Raw genomic sequence first — 19,914 nt, 5'->3', positions numbered from 1 at the left:
ACTTGGTGGAAAAGTGGCCTGAAGCAATTAGCAGTCCCCATTTTTCCCTCTTCTGGTGCCAATGATTACAAAAGGGAGATTAAAATCAGCACTTCAGGAAAAGAATTGCTCACTTCTTTGTGAATTGTTTAACTCAAATCCAGTCAAAGACGAAGCAACCTTTTGGGTAAAACCTCAGCATCTCTTACTTGTAGGCCAGTGGCCACTCTGGAGTAGAAACATGGATTCTACACATGCTCAGAGATTAAAGCTTTTAAAGCCTTCCTCTACACAGACTCAGGAGCCCGATTCTGCAGAATTCGCCTCAGTTCCCAGGAGCCTGGTGGTTATGCCTGGCCCAAGAGAGTATTCCTTCAGACCACCACTTCCATGGTTCTGGAGCCAGGTTCAGAAGTCAGCAGTCAGTGAGTCTCAAGGAAGAGAGACTGCAAAAAGGCAGATGGAATTTCAAAGGCAAATGTGAATGGGTGACCCTTAAAATATTAAAAAGCACATTTTCTCATGAGCTCCCTTTCTTTCGTAACTTTTTTCTTTTTCCATCCCCTTCCTATTTGCTGGTGTGCTGTCACAAATGGCTATTTTTTGGGGGAAAACCATAAGTTTTTAAAACAATCCTTATTCCTCCTTATTGTTTGGTGTCATTTGCAATTTTCCTGTCTTGTCCACTAATTGTCATGCCAGCCGTTGTAAGTCAAAATTCCCGGTTTTCCCCTCTCTTGCAGACTCTTTGCAAGGGATTGTGGGGAAGGACCTGGGCGAGGGGGTGGCCAGGCATCCTCTCTGGGTGCAGCTGCTCCGTGGCTGGAGGAGAGCCGTTGTGGCTGAGCGTTAAACCACACGAGCCACAATAACCTGCTTTGGACAGCCTGCTGGTCATCTTGGTTTTGCTTTGTCTGGCCTGGGGCGATGCATGAGGTCAAGCCACAGAATCGGCTGCAAACATCCTGAAACTCCCTGCTGGCTCCCCTGACTCTCTAAGCCAAGCCATGGGATTCCGGAAGACCCTCCCCATTTTGCTATGTGACAGAGCATCTCCTCCCTTCCCCGGGTGGGATTCTGTTTCTGCAGGCTGCCCTTAAAAACCGGCATTTCCAAAGTCTTCCCTCTGCCAGAAGTTTCCTCTTTTATGTCCAGAGACAAAGGACCCACTGAAGTTGCCTTGCTTGGAGCCATCTGGATTCCTCCGTGAAGTGACCGGCCAGCCTGAGGGGAGGCAGAGGCACTCCTGGGCCTTTCCTGTTGGCACAGGGTGAACCGCAACTCAAGTGGCCCCGGCTGTGAGTCGAAAGGGCAGTTTGGGGTGGCCTTTTTCCAGGCCAAGATCCCATCTCAGCAGACCCGGCTTGGCTCCTTCAAGATCAGCCTGGAAACTCAACTGGGCCCCTAACCCTCCCGTGTCCTAAAAGCAGCTTGAGGGGGCGCTCCGTGGGGCCAGGGTTGGCTTGATGCCATCTGCCCGGAGATCCTAGCAGGCCTCCCTCTTCTCTGGACTTTCCTGGACTCACAAGGGGCAGAATGGATGTCCTGAAGTGTCCCCAGGAATGTCCCCGGGACACCACAGGCTTCTGCCAGCCCAGATCTCAGCCCTCCGGAGGGTTGGCCAAAGTTTATTGGGGAAATTAAGGGCACCTGCCCCTCGTCCTCGGTGTCAAAGGAACGTGCGGCCCGAGGGCTGAAGGAGCCCTGCCTTCTGTTCCAAGGAAAGCGAGTGTTGTAATGAGCTGCAGAGGCTCAAGACAGCTCCGCACCTCCGTGTCAGGATGAGTAACGCCAGGAAGGAACAAAGCTGCCATTGTCCCTCGGTGGGTTTGGGACGTGCAGCTGAGGCCAGGCCTGACAACACGGGTCCATGCTCCCCCCCCACCCTTTAATTCAGCCAGGAAAGCCCCTGGGGGAAGAAGGGCTGGCCTTAAGAAGGAAGGCCTGCTTTGAAAGGGAAGGGAGAGGAGGAGGAAAAGAAAAGAAAAGAAAAGAAAAGAAAAGAAAAGAAAAGAAAAGAAAAGAAAAGAAAAGAGAAAAAGTCAAGAGGAAGGAAGGATGGATGGATGGAAGACTTTCTCAGAGAAGTGGAAATTTTCAAGGATCCGGTCCACATTGTTTTTTTTTTTTTTTTAGCAGAAAGCCACTCGGAGGAGAGCAGGTGGGCGCGTGGGTGTCAGGAGCCGATTTGCGCAAGGGAGCCCAGACCGGTGCCCCCCCCGCCAGTGGGGGGGGCTGGTTTGCAACAGGGCCTCCCACTCACTTTTTGCTCACATGAGTCGTTGGGCTCCCTGGAAAACAGCCGGTGGAGGGGTGGGGGGAGCAGTTATGAAAGACAAACATTGCACAGACACGTCAGCTCCTTGAGAAACAAGTGGCCAGTTATGAAAATGACATCCCCCCCCAATCCAGAACGGCCCCCACCCCTCTGCAAAGACGCAAGACGGGCGAAGGTGGCACCTCCGTTCCTGCCAAGACCCTGAGGGGAAACACGCCAGCAGGTGACGGCCTTGGCCCCGTGCCCACCGCCTCCCCCCTCGGCTTTGGAAATCTGGGGCAGCCCCTCTCCCAACGGAAGGGTGCAGGCCAGAGGGGGCCTGGCGTGAGGCCTCCAAAGGAGAACCAGCCTGAGATGCCAGGCTCAGTGGGCGAAGAAAAGCCTCTTGCCTTCAGGGCACACTGGGGAGGGACAATCCCACCGTTTAGCAGGCGGGGGACCCCCGATTCCACCGCACAGAAGCAGGCTCCTGAGCATGGGCAGAGTGCTGAGCTTACCGCAGGTGCCCCCTGTACAAATTACTAAGAGCAGCCTCTCCCCCCACCCCTTTAAGGAAGTGAATTAAACCAGCATAGATTGAAGAGGGTTTATTTCATTCTGCTACAGGTGAACGATGCTTTGGGGAGGTTTTCCCGAAAGGCGAGTGAAAATGCTTTGCCCCACTGAGGATTAGGGAGCCCTGAGGGAGGGGCTGCAACACCCCCCCCCCCTCAGCACCCTCAGTGCAGCGGCTGCCAGTCTCCACTCAGGAGCTGTTTCGAACCTCCAGGGGGAAGAGCCACGCCTGGCTCCGAGAGCAACTGAGTCAGCGCTGATCGACAGTCACCTCTGGGGCCAAACTGTTTTGGGAGCCGTCACCAAGGCCGGCTCCGGGAGGCCTGTCTGCTGATGGGCCACAACAGGCACGTCCTGTTCCGGAAAGCAGAGCCTTCCCCGTACACGGAGGTAGACTGCCTCGGATCATGGAGGTTCAGTTGCCCAGAGCATTCACAGGCGTGCCACACATTTTCCTGAGAGAGACGGGAGGAATCCTTGCGAGAAGCTCAAGCTGCCCCTCCCAGCTTTTCTCCTTTGCATTATGGAAGTTTCCAGCTCTTAAGCAAGGGGGGGGGACAGCTTCTGAGTCAGCTGGGGGAAGGACCCCCCTCCCCCCAGAGCTTCCTCTGTGTCACTCCTTGGACATCTGGGGGGTCAGCCCTTATCAGCAGGGGCATCAAAACATCCCCAGGAGGGAGGGAGGGGGAGGGTTGGCCAGGGGATCCAGAGCTAACTTGTAAGTTGACCTTCCTGGGTCAGGAAAGGTTTTTGCACCCCCTCCCCCAAATACAGCTATGCATGCCTCCAGGAAAGGGCACTGAACGGGGGGGGGGGGGAGAGAGAGTCCCAGAGCTGCTGAGGACCTCCAGAGGGTGGCCCAGCTGGGTCTCGTGCAGGTGATCAGCCCAGGTAATGCCAGGCGCTCCAGGAAGCTGTGCTGCCCCCCCGAGGAAGGATGGGGGATCTCCAGAGCACTCGGCTAGGAGGGAGACAGGTGCCTGACGGCGGGAGATCCTGAGCCCTCGGGCGGCTGCTTCTCAGCCTCGACTCCTCAGTGAGGACTAGGTCCTTGGAACGAAGGGTGGAGCCTCAGAGCCCCCTCCTGGGCACGTGAAGCATGCCAGCCTTTGGCTCAGAAGAGCTCCTCCGCGTTTCTGGCCCGCGTCTCCTGGAGTTCCCGGAGCCGGTGCTGCACCTCGTGCAAATCTCTCTCCCCATGACGGTGGTTGTCTCGGCTGCGGACGTTGACCGTGCGGTGGGTCACCTCCTTCCGGCCGACCACTGCAGGGGAGAAGCAGCCTGACCCCCAGACCCCTCGCCCCTTCCTCCAATCACCCCTGCTCACAAAAGCCTGATGAGTCCACTTCTGTGTTTTCCCTGCTACGTCACAAACCCTTTGCATCCCCCTGCCCAGCCGAGCAGAAGCGATTCGATTGACCACCAGGAGGGAAATCTCCCACCAGGAGAGATCGGTGCCTGGGATCCTTCGGCCCAGCAACATGGGAGATCCGGTCATCTCCCGAGTTCTGGTGGCCCACCTTCTCCTGGCTTGTTTGAGCTGAGTCTGTTTGGCCCACCCACTTCCCTTGCGCCCCCCACCCAGCCCCGGCCGATGCCAACGTACCAAACTGGAAGTTATACTGGGCCAGCTGGGCTCTTCGGATTTTGCGGTTGAGGGTCACTCCCGAATCGACATCCAAGTCTGTCTGGAATCCCGCCTGCTGGAAGAGCCGGTGGACCTGCCCAGAAGAAAGTCCAGCAAAGGCCAGTTCAGTCCCCCTCTCCCCCCACTCCCCGGCTGCTCTTGCACTGGGAGTCGGGGGGGTGGGAGGCTGTGGGGATGCCAACTCCCCCAAACGAGGGGGTCTTCTCAGCACCTGCAGTAGATTTGCTTACTTGCCAAATTAGGGGCGTTTCCCCCATGCCCACCATTCGCCCAAGTTGATTCTGAGGTTGGAAGGTTCCCCCAACCCCATTTCAGCCTTTCTCCCTAGGATTTCTATCCCCTCCCCCCAATTCCCTGCCCCCCTGGCTGAGCCACTGAGGGGGGGCTCATCTCTCACCTCGGCAGCGTACTCCTCTGCGTCCGGGCCCACCGGAATCACCATGATTTGGGAGGGGGACAGCCAGAAGGGCCTGGGAAAGGGGAGCAAAGCACAGCTTGGCCTGGACCCCCCCTCCAGCCAATCCTACCCTGGCAACCCTCAAAACCCACCACTCCTCCGGGCCCCTGCAGCCAGCAAGAAGCCCGCCTCCTCCTAACTGGAAGCAGAGTTTAATTCCTGCCCCCTCGGGGGAGCCCCCCCTCCCCCCACTCAGCAGAAATAGAGGCGGGGGGGCTGAGCGAGAGGGCCCCACTCACTCACCACTTGCCCCCGTAATTCTCGGCCAAGACTGCCAGCATCCTCTCCACAGAGCCAAGCACTGCCCGGTGGATCATGACCGGCCTCTCGGGGGCCCCATTGTCCCTGCTGCAGGGGAGACAGACGGCAGGGCTGGGACTCTCGTGCCACCCTCGGGGGGCCTCTGCCCACCACCTTTTGGGGTGGTCCAGCCCGCCCTATAGAGACTAAAACGGGGGGCACTGTTCTGCAGCCCCTCGTCTTTTAATCAGAAGGGAGGGGGCGCCTCTCACCATGCAGGCTTGAAGGGAATCACACCCACCCACACCCAATGCTCTGAAGCACCCCTTCGCCTTCATAAGGACTAGGAAGTTGGAAGAGCAAAACGCAAAAGTCCTGTTTCTATTGAAGCCCAGCTCGAGCTGGGATGGGCCTGCAGAGCGGTGGCATTGGGCCCAATTCTGGCCCTCTCAGCTCACTCCCCCCCTCGGGCTGACAGGACTGGGGGGACGGACGGATGGACGGACAGAAACCTTGTTCTGCATTGGAGGGTTGAGAAAGTATTTGGCTCAAAGGGCCGCCCTGCAATTCAGCCCAAATTCGAACGATTTTAAAATGACCAACTGGCAGAGCAGCTCTGGCCCCGAGGTGCCACGTTTGGGGACTTCTGGCTGTGGCACCAGAGCCTCCCACACTTCTTCACCCTGGCTCCTCCATCTCTGCCTTTCCCTCCCCGGGATTCCTGCTTGGCGGTTCCTCTTCCCCTGGGGGGGGGGGCGTCAGGGGGCACAGAGGCCTCAGCCGAGGGAAGGGAAAAGGGGAACTCGGGGCTCAGCCGCCCCTCTGACGGAAGCGCCTCTCCCGTCTACGTCGCTGAGTCCCCGCAAGCGTCACGCAGGGCTTCTGCGGTCACAGCCGGATTGCCTGCCAGAGGCAGGGCCAGGGGCTGAGCTAACGTTTAGATCATTGTGGTGGTGGTTGTTGTTTTTTTAAAAAAAGGAGAAGGCCCCACAGATTTGACAAAAAAGCCCATTTTCTTCCCAGGCCTGTCTGGATGCACGTCATGCAACTTGATTTTTGTTTTTCATGGGAGGGGGGGGGGATAGCCAAAAATACGGGAGTAAGGAAAAAAAGAGGATTCGGGGATGAAGGAAGGGGGAGAGAGGAGAGCCTCAGTGCCAGGAGGGCCCCCCAAACCTTCTGCCGAGTGATCGAGAGCCCCTTTCCAACCTAGGAATGGGGGGGAGGAAGGAAGGATTCCCCAAGTTTTCCCAGGGTGGGGCCCTCACCCCTGGTAGGAGAGGTCAAAGCGAAGCGGCATCTGGAAGTCCAGCTGAATGGTGGCACACTGGTGGTATCGGCCCAGAGCGTCCTGGATCTGAATGTCCACCTGCAGACGAAGCATCAGCCTGAGCCCCCCGAGGAAGCCCACCGTCCTCAAGGAAGCTTCACCGGTTGGACTGCAACCAGCCCAAAAGCGAAGAATCTCGAGGTGGAGAAAATCCACGGAAAGCTTCCCCCTCCCCCCGAGGATTGGGCCCTTCTGTTTCTGCTGCTGCTGCTAAACCGGATGAGACGGGAGGGGGCATTCGGGCATCAGCCCAGCCCTGAAGAAACGTTTTCTCTCACGGCTACTGAAATAATAAACGTGGAACTGGGTGGAGAATCAGAGCCGCCCTGGAGGATCTAAGCACCTGCACGGCTTGGAAATCCAGCTGTGCTACCCACAGCTACTCAAGTGGCTCCGTTTTTTAAACTCAAAAGACGCGGCTGCTCCTGAGCTGCTGCCTCCCAGGCAGGGAATTGACTTGGCACAAAAGCCTTTTGTGTGGAGGCCATGCAATTCGAAGGAGGGGGAGCTGTAAAACTGCAAATCATGAGAACTAGAAACTTGGCCACTGCCCACTTGCTTCCATTCAGGCTACGGTTCTATAGCCACCCACTTCTGTGGCAAGAGGTCATGACCTCCATGTGCCATGCGTGGGGTTGGCACTGGTGAAATCCACACTTTTTTACTACCGGTTCTGTGGGCGTGGCAGGGGAAGGATATTGCAAAATCCCCATTCCCACCCCACTCTGGGGCCAGCCAGAGGTAGTATTTGCCGGTTCTCTGAACTACTCAAAATTTCCGCTACCGGTTCTCCAGAACCTGTCAGAACCTGCTGGACTTCACCCCTGGGTGGGCATCAAGAGGCCGGCAGCCCCGGGGAGGAGGACGACTGGATTCCTGGCCTGGAGGAGACCCATTCAGCAGACAGGAATGCTGAGGTCAGGAGCGGAGGAAGGTGGACGGGTCAGAGGTCAGAGGCAAAGGCAGCCTCCCCTTTGGCCCCTCACTGCCCTTCCGGCTGGCAAAGTCAACGCTCAGATTTACGAGCCTGAGATCACTCAGAGTCACCCCATAAACCCAGGCGGGGGTGGGCAGAGCAGGCCTGGGGCACCACGCCCATAACATAAACAGTTCAGCGGTGACGTCCCCAGGCCGTGATTCATGCCTGAAGCGGCTTCAGAAGGATCTCGGACTGCGAAAGGAGGGCCAGGCAGCCAGCCGGGTGAGGCAGCAGCCAAAAAGGCAACGGCGATCTCCCATTCGTAACCCCCCAAAGCTGTGGGGCCGTTTTGCCTGCCCTTTCTTCAGCCCTTCTCTGGGAGGTTGGGGGCAGCCCTTACTCCGTGTCTGAAAGCCACCGGTCAAAGCATCTCACCTCCGCCAGGGGCTGGGCTAAATGACCTCTTAGGAACCCCTCCATTTTCTGATTCTGTCTAAGCCCTTCCCGCAGGGCTGCTGCCCGACCAGCCCCGACTGACCTTGGGCCCATAGAAGGCGCCGTCCCCGGGGTTGAGTTCCCACGGTTGGCCAAACTCCCGGAGGCTCTTTTCCAACAGCTGGGAGGGAAAAGGGGGAGCCGTTAGGAGGCTGTCCTGATCCCGTCACGGCTGCTGCCAAGGGCGGCTCCCGCATGAAAGGCCCGTCTCTGGCACGGGTCAGTGGGAAGCCGAGAACCTCCCCAAGCCTCACCCAGCAAAAGGACCCACCTTAAAAGACAACAGAGCTGCCTGCAGAGTGGCTGTGCCAGCCTCAGGGAGGGCCCCTTCACGGCTGTGGCAGGACGGGGAGGCGGAGGCGCTCCAAGCCCACCTGGCTCTCTACCCCAGCAGCTGGTCTGGAGGGGGGCTCACCCTCACCCTCAACGGGAGGACTGCCTGCCGGTGGGGGAGAGTGACGCTGCCGCTGCCATTCTTACCTGCTCGGCCTGATCCCAGAGAGGGGGGTCCCCGAGAAAGTGTTGGGGGCGGGTGGAGAGGAAGAAGCGGAACGTGAATCCGAAGACGGAGTAAACGGCCTGCAGGAAATCGAGGCAGCCTCTGATCTCGCCCTCCAGCTGAATTGGGAAGAGGAGGGGGAGGGGATCCTCAGCTGCTTGCCCTGGTAGCCCCCTCCCAAGCGGGCACCAGGCGTTGCTCAGCAAGATGAAGCTCTCGGGTTCAGCCATGCTGGCATCTCCCGGCCAGCCTCCCCACCTGGTCCATGGAGCAGAAGATGTGGGCATCATCCTGCTGGAAGCGCCGGACCCGCGTCAGCCCCGTCAGAGCCCCCGAGGACTCGTTGCGATGGAGCACCCCAAAGTCGGCCAGCCGCAGGGGCAGCTCCCGCCAGGATCGGGGCCGGTGGCTGAACATGAGGCTGTCAAACACGAGACGAGATCTCAGCTCCCAGAAGGAACCCTCTTATCGTTCCCCGATTCCAGAAGCGGGTGGGATCTCCGGGGGTCCTCCCAGGGAAACCGGATTTGCGTCTGGATCTTAAATCTCACCCGCCCTCACTCCACCACCAGAAACGCCCCCCCCCTCACCAGTGGCCGGGACAATTCATGGGCTTGAGGGCAAAGGTCTGGTCTTCCACAGGGAAGGTGAACATGTTCTCGCCGTAATGTTCCCAGTGACCGGACATTTCCCAGAGTTTGGCGTTGAAAACGTTGGGGGTGATGACTTCTGAGAAGCCACGCATAAGGTACTCGCTCTGCAAACAAATGGGCCTGTTTGAGCGATGCCACCTGCGGGTGTGAATAAAGACAGCTCCGCTTCTACCAACACCTGCGTGACCCAGCACGTTTTCGCCTCCTGCAACACTGATTTGAAAACCTGCCCAGTTCCAAACCGAGGCCTTCGCACCATCTTCCCAGACACGGGGAAATAATCTTGCAAAAACAGCCCCCAAGAAGCTTTCCACGTCTCCGCTTCTCCTGTCCTGGAGAAACACCCTCCCCAAAGCTTAACACCCCCCCCCCCCAAATTACTCGGATGGGGAAGGATCCGGGAGGGGCCCTTCCTTCCACGGAAGCCCAGCCTGCACCTTTCAAAGCCCATCCATCCATCGACCCTCTTGGCTCTTGTAGGCGTGGAATATTTTAATAATATTTCAATGTTGGTTCCTCTGAATCATTTTACTGTTTTTCACTGGTTTCTGCAATTTGTAGCGCCCCCCCCCCAAAAATAAAGTCACCTTGCCAGAGATGGCTGGCATAGAAACTTAATAAAAAAACCAATAATCGATCGATCGATCGATTGATTGATCGATCCATTAATCCGGCTCCTCTGCCTTCTCCATCCAATCAGACAAGAAGAGCCACATTTCCTGTTTCTACACAAGGGGGAAGAGGAGAGGAGGCCCCAGCCAAACAACCTACGTTTTCCCTCTACCAGGCTGGGCGTTATTTCATTACCCACCTAGGGGGATTGTGCTGTATTCTGCCCCACACAACACGACACAGATACACACACACACACACACACCTTGATGAAGTCCATGAGGGTTGTGTAGATGTGGGTCCCTTTGGGAAGGAAGAAGCAGCTCCCGGGGCTCAACGGATGGAAGAAGAAAAGTTCCTGGTCCTGCCAGGAAACCAGAAAGACGGAGAAGCTGGTCTGGGTGGGTCTAACTTCCAAAATTCCCCTCTGAGAGAGCAGGCCAGGACAGGCCCCCTCTCTCCATTTCACCCTAACTTCAATCCACATGCACCCAGGTGGGGAAAAACCACTTGCTTTGGGAAAGAAAGTTACTAAAAAAGCCTCCCTTTTCATCTGAAGAGGCCATCCCAAGTTCCTAGTCCAGAAGGAGGTCGGAAGAGCCATTCTCAAGATTTCAGCTGCGTGGAAATTGTGATCCTGGGCAAAACCCCCCCGGATGGACCAAGAATACTAAAGTTTCTCCCTGGCCCAGGGAGGTCGTCTTGGGCACGGGGCGAGAGAGCAAGAGAGTCGAGGCCTGTATCACGGGCACCCACCTTTCCGATGCGCCGGTGGTCCCGCTGGGCAGCCTCTTCCTGGGCACGCTCCCAGGCGGCCAACTGCTGGGCGCTGGGGAAGGCGATGCCATAGATGCGTTGCAGGGACTCTCCGGAAGGGTCTCCTTGCCAGGAGGTGGCAGAGTTCTGCAAAGGAAGAGGAGGGTGGGTGGCACCTTTGGGGGCGCTCCTGGGGCCTGTGCCAACTCGGCTAGGGGCCTGCCTGCCCCCTTGGCTTCATCGGCTGCACAGCGAGCCCCAGATTTACCCACATGGCATGGACCCCCCGAGTCCCCCATTCTCCAGGGAGGATGGGGAAAGGTCCAGCCTCAATTGGAGAGACTACAATTCCCATCGTTCTGCTTCAGGGTAGGGAAAGCCACTCGAGACAAGAGGCTACGCAGTTTGCAGAGGGCAAGACGGAAAGTCCGGGCTCTTTACAAACCCCAGGGGTTGCTCTTGAGTAAACCAGAGGTCTCCAAACTTGGCCGTTGTAAGACTGGCGGACTTCAACTCCCAGAATTCCCCAGCCAGCCATGTATGACTGGTTGAGGGATTCTGGGAGTTGAAGTCCACAAATCTTAAACTGAACAAGTGCGGAGACCCCTGGAGTGTGCAAGTAAATGTATTCCTATTTATTAAGCATTTAAAATTGCCTGACAGCTGAAGGTCTATGGGCTGTTTACAATAAAGCATAGGCCCGCCTTTTATTTTACACTTTTAAACTAAATTCTCTTCGCAATCCAGAAAGGCCTGGAACATTTTAACCATCTGCCCAGCATGTGATGGAAAACCACTCGACGCTTTCGTCTCGGAGGGGGTGGGGGCACAAACCTTGAGGAGTTTCAGGGCTCGGATCTCCCCGCTGTGCCGCAAGTGGGGCCCCTGGCAGAGATCGACTAACGTCCCACATCTAGGCACAGAAAAGAGGAAGCAGGATGAGGCCATGCGGAAAGCAGGCCGGCTGAGTTCCTTGAGGTTTGTTGCAATAAACGCAACCGCTGCAAAATTCACGAGAATTACAGCTGTAAATGAAGTCATCTGAACACTGCTCAGGTTTCTAGCCCTCATGAGCATGTGACTCCCCGGCAGAATTTGCTAAAGGGTGTTTCTAGATATCCAGAGCAAGGTTGCAGCGTGGTCTGGTCTTTAGGTAACTCCAGCAAGTGAGCCAATCCAGAAAGGAAGCCAAACATGGGCCGAATAGGGGAAACCCCCTGGGGCTGTAGATCTGGGGAGGGGGCCGCTGGGCAGCCATCCCCATCCCCTCCCCACCTGCTGCAGGGTCTCACCTGTAGACGGTGGCAGTCCGAGACTTCACGCGCCGTCCGATGATATCCAGCTTGAATCGGTTGTGCTGAAAGGCAGGAAGAGAAATCGATTCCCATCTGGGCTGCCGAAGGACCCAGAAGTTTGGGGAGAACGTTTACACCCCCTCCCCATTAATTCATTTAATTAAGGGTCGAACAGAAATCCTCCCCACCGCCTCAAAGGCGGCAGAGCCAGAGGGGAGGACAGCTCACCTGCACCCATGTCCTCCTCTCCCTTTGCCATCCCATGCCCAGCTGCCCAGCCCATTCCTCCTCCGGCCTTGGCCTTTTTCCCTGCACCTCGTCTCTCCTCGGGGCTGAAAACCAAGCAGCAGGTCCCACTCCCCACCAGGATGGGTGAGCTGCTTGAAGCCAAAGGTTTGACTCACGGCTGGAGTCACACCTTCTCCAAATTTTAAAGAATTTTGTCTCATTCTGGAGCAAAGCTGGCTTCTAAGTTGTCTAAAAATAATCAAAACAGCCTAAAAACGCTGTGGACCCTGCTGCTTTTTTAAGGAACCCCCACTCTGGGAAATCCAGAGACATTGAAATAAATCAGGCACCTCCCTCCACTTAAAACTCTCGCAAAAGGTTTCCAGGGGCTTTGGAACTCCCTGCTACTAGAGGCGAGGCGTGATCCTTCTTGATTGCTCTCGTGCAGGAAAAGATATCAGGATTCACACAAACTTTTAAAATTAGGTCATTTCGGCTGCCAAAGTAGGTTATAATTAACTGCTGTGTTGTTTTTGATTGTGCTTTAATTACAGGTCTACCTCCTCTCTCTGAGATAATTCGGTAGCTATTTTTATTACTGTGGGTCATCACAAGCACAAGTTTTGGATGGAGGCGCCAAGGATGATTAGTAAAAAAACAAGTAAATAAAAACTGCAAAGCCATTTTCTGAATCGGCCCCTGAAAAATGCTGGCTCATCTGTGGGTAACCCTTGGCAGCAGCCAAGTTGTTTGGGTGGTAAACAATCCTGCTTGTTCAGATCATGGCCTTTTTCGCTCGACTTCCTGTTTCCCCAAACAGGCAGCCAGCTCTGCGGCAACCGGCACTTGAGGTAAACTGCTCCTGACCACAGAGGCTCTACTTGGGACACCGTGACTAAGATATGCTTTCAGGAAGCTGCTCTTCCAGACCTCAAGGCCTCCTCACATCCTGTGGCAGCCCGAGCGCCTGTGTTCCCGTTTCAAAAAAAAAAAAATGTGTCAGCCATCAGAGCCTTGAGCAACCTGTTCCTCTCCCCAGACGGGTGAATTTACGGGATTAAAAATTTGGGCAGGGAAATGCCAGCGGGAAGCAACGGCTTCTGGCGGTGGCACCGTCAAAGGCTTTGAAGTCTGTCCGTTAAAGCAGAGAAGAGCTCCAAGGGGGGAGGGCAGGAAGGCCACATTCTGGAGCCCCCCCAAATGGGCAGAATTGCCTTTCCTGGCGGTTGGGCCCAGAACCTCCATGTTGGATCTTAAAAAAACAACAGGGAAACGTGACCTCTGCCAATGTCCGTCTGAAGGGCACCCAAGGCTGCCTTTCTTTCCCCCACCTGGAGCCTCTGAGGGGGATGGACTACAAATCCCATCAAGGGATCCTACCTTGAAGAGCTCCAGCAGATCCTCTCGGGAAACCTCCAGCCGTTCAAAAGGGACCTTGGCTGCGACGGTCACTTTGCAGAGCTCTTCCAGGGTGGGGAGGTCTTTACTAGACACCTTCCTGGGATGGGAAGATTCAGGGATGCGGGGGAGGGGGAGCAGATTGTAATAAAACAGGGCATTGGGGGAAAATGAACCACCAAGGGAAGAGTTCTTCCTCCTCTTTGCCAGAGTCTTTGTGTGGCTTTTTAAGCTGGTCTATCACTTGGGGGTCTCCTGGTGGTCTCCCATCCAAGTCGGCTCAGCCAATGCTGCCACCTGCTGGGCCCTTCCACCCAATCAAGTGACAGATCACAACCACCTCACAGCACAGCCTGCGAGGACACCTAGTGGGCGTTAGAAGCATGACAGGCTCCTTCATTGATGTGAACGGCCCCAGAGGGGCTGCCCTCCCTTCGAATGGGCCCAGTGACAGGGCAGGAAACCCTCTTTGTCATGCCTGTTCATCCTGAAGATATGCAAAGGTTGTGCAAAGGAGCAAGGATTACACCATGTCCATTCTTTTTATTTACAGAATCTTGCAACCCCCGAGGTCATCCAGACCAACCCCTGCTCAGTGCAGAAAACATAGCAAAAACATCTCCTTGAATGAAGGCGGGCAAGCAAAGCGCCCCCACCTCCTCTCGGGGCCAATAATGTCCTACCATACACCCTCTCCCCAGGTTTCCACCTACCGTTCCTCATCCAAATACAGGTCGTAGAAGAAGCCCTGGTCGGTGCTGGGCCCGTGGCACAACAGGGCACCATAGAAGCGCTCAGCAGCCTCGCCCAGGAGGTGGGCGCTGGAATGCCAGAACAGCTGGGGAGAAATTCAAGGAGACGGTTGGGCACCGGCCTTCCTGGGGGCACTGAGCAGAGTTGGCCTGCTGAGTTATTCCTTGCCAAGGGAGATGCATGGAACGACATCAGGACAAAAGATCCATCCAACAGAGACACCTTGCCCCTTTCTTGGAAGTGGTCCTTCTGAGCTCAGCTAGAAAAGGACCCCACTTTTCTTAAGGGGAAAAGGTGCCCTTGACAGATTGAAGCGCTGCCAACTGAAGGTTGAGCGTGCAACCACCCGTTTTTCTCTCTCCCAAACAAATGCGCTCCTTCCTTGCTTCTCACCTCTTGTCCGGCCTGAGAATCAAACCCCAGGAATTCCACAGTGGCATCACCCTCCAGAGGACGATCCAAGTCATAAAGGCTTCCGTTCACTCGTGCTGTCACCGCCGTCTTGGCCAGATTCTGACTGGGGGACAAAGGAGAGTTTAGATTCGTTTTGATCAATGAATGGTTTTTGGGAAAAAAAAAACACATTTGCCTGGAATAAATAAATGCCACTCCATGAGAAAGAAAGTATCTTGGGATCATTGCAAAGAGCTGCTTGGGTGCTTAAGAGTCACCTGATCTGCAAGGCCAGCTGATAAGGGGTGATAGTCCAGGATTCGCACTCGATGCTTCGACCATCTGGCAAGGAGACCAAGATTGGACGCTTCTCCCGGAGGGTTTGCTCCGCTTGGCGCTCGTCTGCAGCAGCCTTCAGCCTCTGGTATAATGCCAGGCGCTCTGCAACTTGGGAGGGAAGAGATGCTGCCTAAGGAGGGAAAGGGAGAAGAGCGAGAGTGAGACTCTTGTGCGGGAAAGGCCCAAAGACACAGGGAGGCTCATAAGACCAAGAGGCCGATCAGGCACAGAATTGGGATAAGACGTGAAACCGCCAACCGTCTCTCCGAAAATCTGCCTGATTGGGCTGTCCTGAACCTGCCTGCACGCACAAGCGAAAAGCAGCCCTTCCAAATCCAGGCAGCCTGCAGGTCCAGCCTTCCCGGTTGAATGCCTGCCTGTCACCTCCTGAAAAAAGCAGGTTGGGGGGAGCAAACTAAGCAGCGACCCGAGAGACGCCCTTGAAACCCCCGAAAGGCAAAAGAGCCGCCCAGAAATACAGGCAGGGATCAAAGGCGACCCCCGAGAAAGGCAGCAGACCGTGTATTCTCGGCGGGGGCCGCCCCTCCTCGCCCAGATCTTCTTCCAGACGCGAAGGAGCCGCATCTCTCGGGGAACCCGTGTCCCAGCCCCGCGTTCCCACGTGCAAAAAAAAAAAAAAAAAAAAAAAAACCCTCGCGCGTCCTTCCCTGGGCGACCCGGACACGCGAAACCAGGCAGCGGGTGGGCGTGGCCCAGCCTAAGCAAAGAGGAAGAAGACCGCGGATTGGCTGTGCGGCCGGCCAATAGGCTCGCACGCACGCCAGCACCGGAAGGAGGGACGCCGTTATTTTCTTTCCCCTGCTGCAACAAAAACCCGAAGAAACGAACGTTCCGGCTTCATTTGGAACGATGGCGACTACTCACTCTCGCCCCCCCCAAAAAAAACCCCACAAAGATATTTTAAGGCAATTTATGACTCCCTCAACGCCGCCCCAAATGCGCTTTAACTTATTTACGCTAAAGTGTCTTCCATTGGGATCTTGCCAACTGCTGCAGAAGGCAGATTGAAACCTGCGCCCCTTAGACTCGTCCCTTTTGAGAAAGGGGGGGAGGAATTAAAGTCAAGGCGCAGCACCCCTCCCTCTCCTGACCTCCACCAGATGCAATCGTCAGCTTTCAGCCCTGAGTTCCTATCAATGCTGGCTTCTTATTGTCCTGCTTTCTCCTCTATTATCTTAAAGCCTGTGCAAAAAAAGAGCCGCCTGCCTGTCAGGCTTCTTCTAGAGATCCCCAAATGCCAGACAAGGCCACTGCCCACCTGATCCCACGTCTGCCTGGGAACAGATCTTAGCTCAACAGGGCTTTCCCCGCAGAATGGGGCATTACAATTGTATCCTTGGGACCCAGGCCTTAGATGCCCGAACCATTTCAAAATAAAGAGATAAATAAGAGATAAAAGAATCAGTGAAATGAATCAGTCCATCCAACGAGCCACCAGTTTACTCCCAGTCTATCACAAGGCATAGAGTTCCTTCAATGGGCCTCCAGAGAAAGACACAACTAGAAACCATGAAAACGGTACCTTCCTTCCCTGATTCACTGTAAACTGGTAAGCGCAAATGGACATAAAAAACAAAATAATAATCAGATGCTTTTAATATGAGGTAGGGAGACAAGTTGATTAACTAGAAAAAAACCCCGCCGAACTAAGTTGCACAAGCAGACCCAAGAACGACAGCCTTGACATGAAGCAGAGATCCTGTTGGCATTACGAATCCATTCACACAATCAAAGGAGATAGTCGAAGAGAAAAAAGGTGAGCCAAGGTAAATGTGGAGGCTGCTAGGTCTTCCCATTCACACATGACCACATATTTGAGCCAGGGATTACACAAAATCAAGCTAATTACATTGCAGCCCTGGGTGATATGTGCACATACCCTGGATTGGCAGCAATCACGAAAACTCTGTGGGCCAAGTCACAACCAAGCAATTCCCAAAGTGCCTCCATCACAAATCCCGACTCTGCATCTCAAGGCACTGCCACAAGGCGTCACTTCTGTACCCCCTTCCCACCCAACCCCCTGGCAACATAGACAAAAGGAAGCCACTCAACGACTGGCCCCACTTACAATCCTTGCCTTGAATCCCATTTGTAATCAATCTCTAAAAAGGAGCCCTTAGCTTCTTCTCACCCACAAGTCCCCAAATTTGCAGAGGGGAGACAGGGCAGTCAAGGGCTTTGGCGTGCATTCACGCCTAATTCCAGTCTATGTGCCGCACAGCCTGGTCCCTCCAAGCAAGCCTAACATTGCCCTGGGATTTCTCCCAACTTCCAGAGGGCTTTTTCCTTGGTTCTCCTCCAAGTCCCAAGGTTTTCATTCACACATTTTGTTACCTTTGCAGATCAGTAGAAAATACTACCAAGCAATTGTGCTCAAAATTGTAGCTTTAATGACCTTCGGCAACAATTCCACATCATTTCCTCCTGCACTGTAGCCCCTGGCTTCACATAATAGGTTCCCCCTTCAGCTAATGTGAACCCAGGCTGTGTTCCCACAAAACATTAAGCCAAAAAAGCATCCAGCCCCTTAAAACTAACCCGGGTCAGCTAATGGCATCAACACAAGACCCATTTGCTTTGCTCACTGGACTTATAGCAACTCTCTGGAAAGAGCAGAATTATTTTGAGCTCCCCCAGGAAACCTGTCTTTGACCAATCCAAATGGAAGCAGAACCAGCAACAGAGCTTAAACACAAAGTTAAGTGTGCTCAGCCAGTTTACAAAGATGGCCCTTTGTCCTGGCCGCTTTCTAGAGCCCGTCTTCAAGGAAGCTGAGGAGGTCATGGCCAAAAGCATTAACAGCCATCAGCCTCCTGGCTTTGCTCACTCCGAGGTGGAAAATAGAGGCCAAGCAACGAAGCAAGCCTCCCCTAAGATCCTGGATCCTTTCCCAAAGGCAACTGGACTTCCTTGGTTCCTTTCCCTGAAAACGTTCCACTTCTCATCCAAGAAGCTTCTTCAGTCAAGTTCAATTCTTCAGTGAAGAACTGAAGAAGCTACTTGGATGAGAAGCGGAAACCAAGGAAGTCCAGTTGCCTTTTGAAAAGCACCTTTGGGATAACCGTGACCTGGAGGATAGAGAATCTCCACAGACATCCTGGATCCTGGTTGCATCCTACACAGATCACCAGTCCTGGGACCCATTTTCCATTAAGTCAATTCCGTGCCCAAAATTAAAGACCTTTGATGGCTCTTTCGCCACTTGGTTCTGCCATCCAAGGCTGCTAGGAACGTGATTCTCTCTCTCTCTTTTGCAAGCGCCTAACTCCCCCTGGCAAAGCTGGCCAAGTGCAGCAGCCCAAGGGTGGCGGCCGATCCCAAATGAACAGGGTCCGTGGGAACACCTCGGCTGCAGAAAGAGCACCGACTTGAGGAAATGCAGTGGAGACCCTCCGCTGCTTCCTCACCTGTCCTCAAAGGGTTTGCACTTTTCTGCAAGCAACTGGAGCATAAATATTGAACTAAAATGAGGAGTGGGAGAAATCTATGGGTGGCTTCCACATTCCAGGTACCATCTCTCGCTCAGCAGGTACAACTGGAATGAGGGGGACGGGGGAGCATTGGAAAGGAACCCAGCGCTCCCATCCTCCTAAAAGGAATTCTGGGATCCCCCAAAGCTATCCAAGAATGGCAACCAAGAGTGCAGGGCTACATGTTTGCATGTTACATGTCTGCATAACATGTTTTGGTTGAATCTGCAGCCCCAGAGCATATCTCGAAAACAGCTCTCGACACACAAAAGGGCTGGTGAAAACTCACATCGCACTATCTCGAAGCTATTTTTCGGCCTTGGACTGGGAACACGGGGCTGTTGTATTGCAAATCCAGATTCAGGTAAGTGATTCACCTTCCTGCCACAGCCCCAATTATTTTAAATCAAGTGCCTATTTTCCTGTCTGAAATTCAGGTTTCCATTAAAAGGGATGCAGTTGGCACCAGACCGACCCCTCCATGAAGGCCCAAATATACAAACCAGAACAAGCCAGAACACACAACTGCAACCCTGCGTACCCAACACCTCCCACGCCCCACCCCCACCCCCTTCCTGGCACTGGGGAGCAGATGAACGTGGTAGCAGTTTGCAACCCACATTTCTCCTCACTCATTCAATGTGTTATAACCATCTTAAGGAGTTTTTTTTTTGGCTGGGCTTTGCTTTCCCTCCACCCAAGACCCAAGCAATGGGTCCCTTCTACCCCATCGTAGTTTTGTTTTTAAGAATAAAGTGACAGCTTTTAATAAATATATAAAAATTAATAAATAACAGCAACATAGTAGAAACAGAAAAAGGCTAAGGAAGGTGAAACAGAGAGGCAAGCGAGCTGGCCTGCATTTTGGACATAAATTCAGAATCCTTAAGAGGCTGGGGGAAGAAAATGATTCAAGTTATTGCAACATCCAACCACAAAGCGCAGCCGCCATTGACCTGCACGCGTAGGATCAATCCCTGGACAGCCTCAGAACCAACGTCGGCAGTCAAGGGCGAAAGGACTGCTGTCCCTCGGGCTCTATGAACGGAGGCCACACCAGGTCAAGAACACTTTATTAGTATACAGTACAAAAATAAGGGAAGGAAGGCGATCGAGTTTCCTCCAAGGTGCCTCGCTTCACTCTGTAAACGACACCCTTTCTAAGCCCTTTCCCAAACTATAGACAATATGCACAAATCAGAACAGTCTAAACTCCCCGGGAAACGTGGATCTGTGGATCTTGTGCTGGTGGGCTGCCCGCGTGTCTTCCTTCTGTGCCGGCTCTCTGCTCCCCCCCCCCTCACTGCATCACTGCTACTTCGTGCCTTTGCAGGTCTTCTCCGGCAGGCAGGCAGGCAGGCGAGGGAACTTCCGGCTTGAATTCTACTCTGCAAAGCGAGGGAGGGAAGGCAGGCTCTGCTCTCCGGCCACAGGGGTAGCCTTGCGTACCTACTGGAGACCTTATTTACAAGAAGAATATCAAAACCTTCAAACTAGTCATTTTATTAAATGTATTCATGTACAATGCAGAGACTGCTGTTTCCCACAAAGTTTCTGGAGTCTCCCTCCCTGTTTTCTACCACCCCCCCCACA

At 54.5% G+C, this 19,914-nt stretch overlaps 1 protein-coding gene across 1 annotated transcript; it reads right to left on the bottom strand.

Annotated features, from left to right (window-relative positions):
• Window positions 1–2,829: 2,829 nt before the first annotated feature.
• LOC139322165 (threonine--tRNA ligase 1, cytoplasmic-like) lies at window positions 2,830–15,441 on the bottom strand. Its single transcript, XM_070951164.1, has 18 exons — window positions 15,347–15,441; window positions 14,767–14,957; window positions 14,489–14,612; window positions 14,056–14,180; window positions 13,325–13,442; window positions 11,714–11,778; window positions 11,256–11,334; window positions 10,422–10,568; window positions 9,931–10,029; window positions 8,991–9,157; window positions 8,659–8,821; window positions 8,382–8,519; window positions 7,945–8,022; window positions 6,426–6,526; window positions 5,161–5,265; window positions 4,858–4,930; window positions 4,419–4,533; window positions 2,830–4,075 (listed from the first exon to the last, which is right to left on the bottom strand). Exons 1-18 carry the CDS (start codon window positions 15,410–15,412, stop codon window positions 3,927–3,929), a joined length of 2,103 nt encoding a protein of 700 aa, XP_070807265.1. The 5' UTR covers window positions 15,413–15,441; the 3' UTR covers window positions 2,830–3,926.
• Between the last annotated feature and the right edge of the window lie 4,473 nt (window positions 15,442–19,914).

This window comes from Pituophis catenifer, unplaced genomic scaffold (genome assembly GCF_029215685.1).
Source record: "Pituophis catenifer annectens isolate HBS135680 unplaced genomic scaffold, rPitCat1.0.hap2 SCAF_10, whole genome shotgun sequence".
Lineage (NCBI taxonomy): Eukaryota > Metazoa > Chordata > Lepidosauria > Squamata > Colubridae > Pituophis > Pituophis catenifer.
The sequence above is the reverse complement of the archived record's forward strand: the minus strand, read 5'-3'. Positions and strand labels throughout refer to the sequence as shown.

Excerpts from the sequence above, each read along its gene's own strand:
- LOC139322165 (XM_070951164.1), bottom strand. The coding sequence starts at position 15,412 with ATGCGGCTCCTTCGCGTCTGGAAGAAGATCTGGGCGAGGAGGGGCGGC. Across the intron at positions 14,958-15,346 it reads GCCCCCGCCGAGAATACACG|GCAGCATCTCTTCCCTCCCA; the intron begins GTCTGCTGCCTT and ends TTCCCTCCTTAG. Across the intron at positions 11,335-11,713 it reads CGGACTGCCACCGTCTACAG|ATGTGGGACGTTAGTCGATC; the intron begins GTGAGACCCTGC and ends TTCTGTGCCTAG.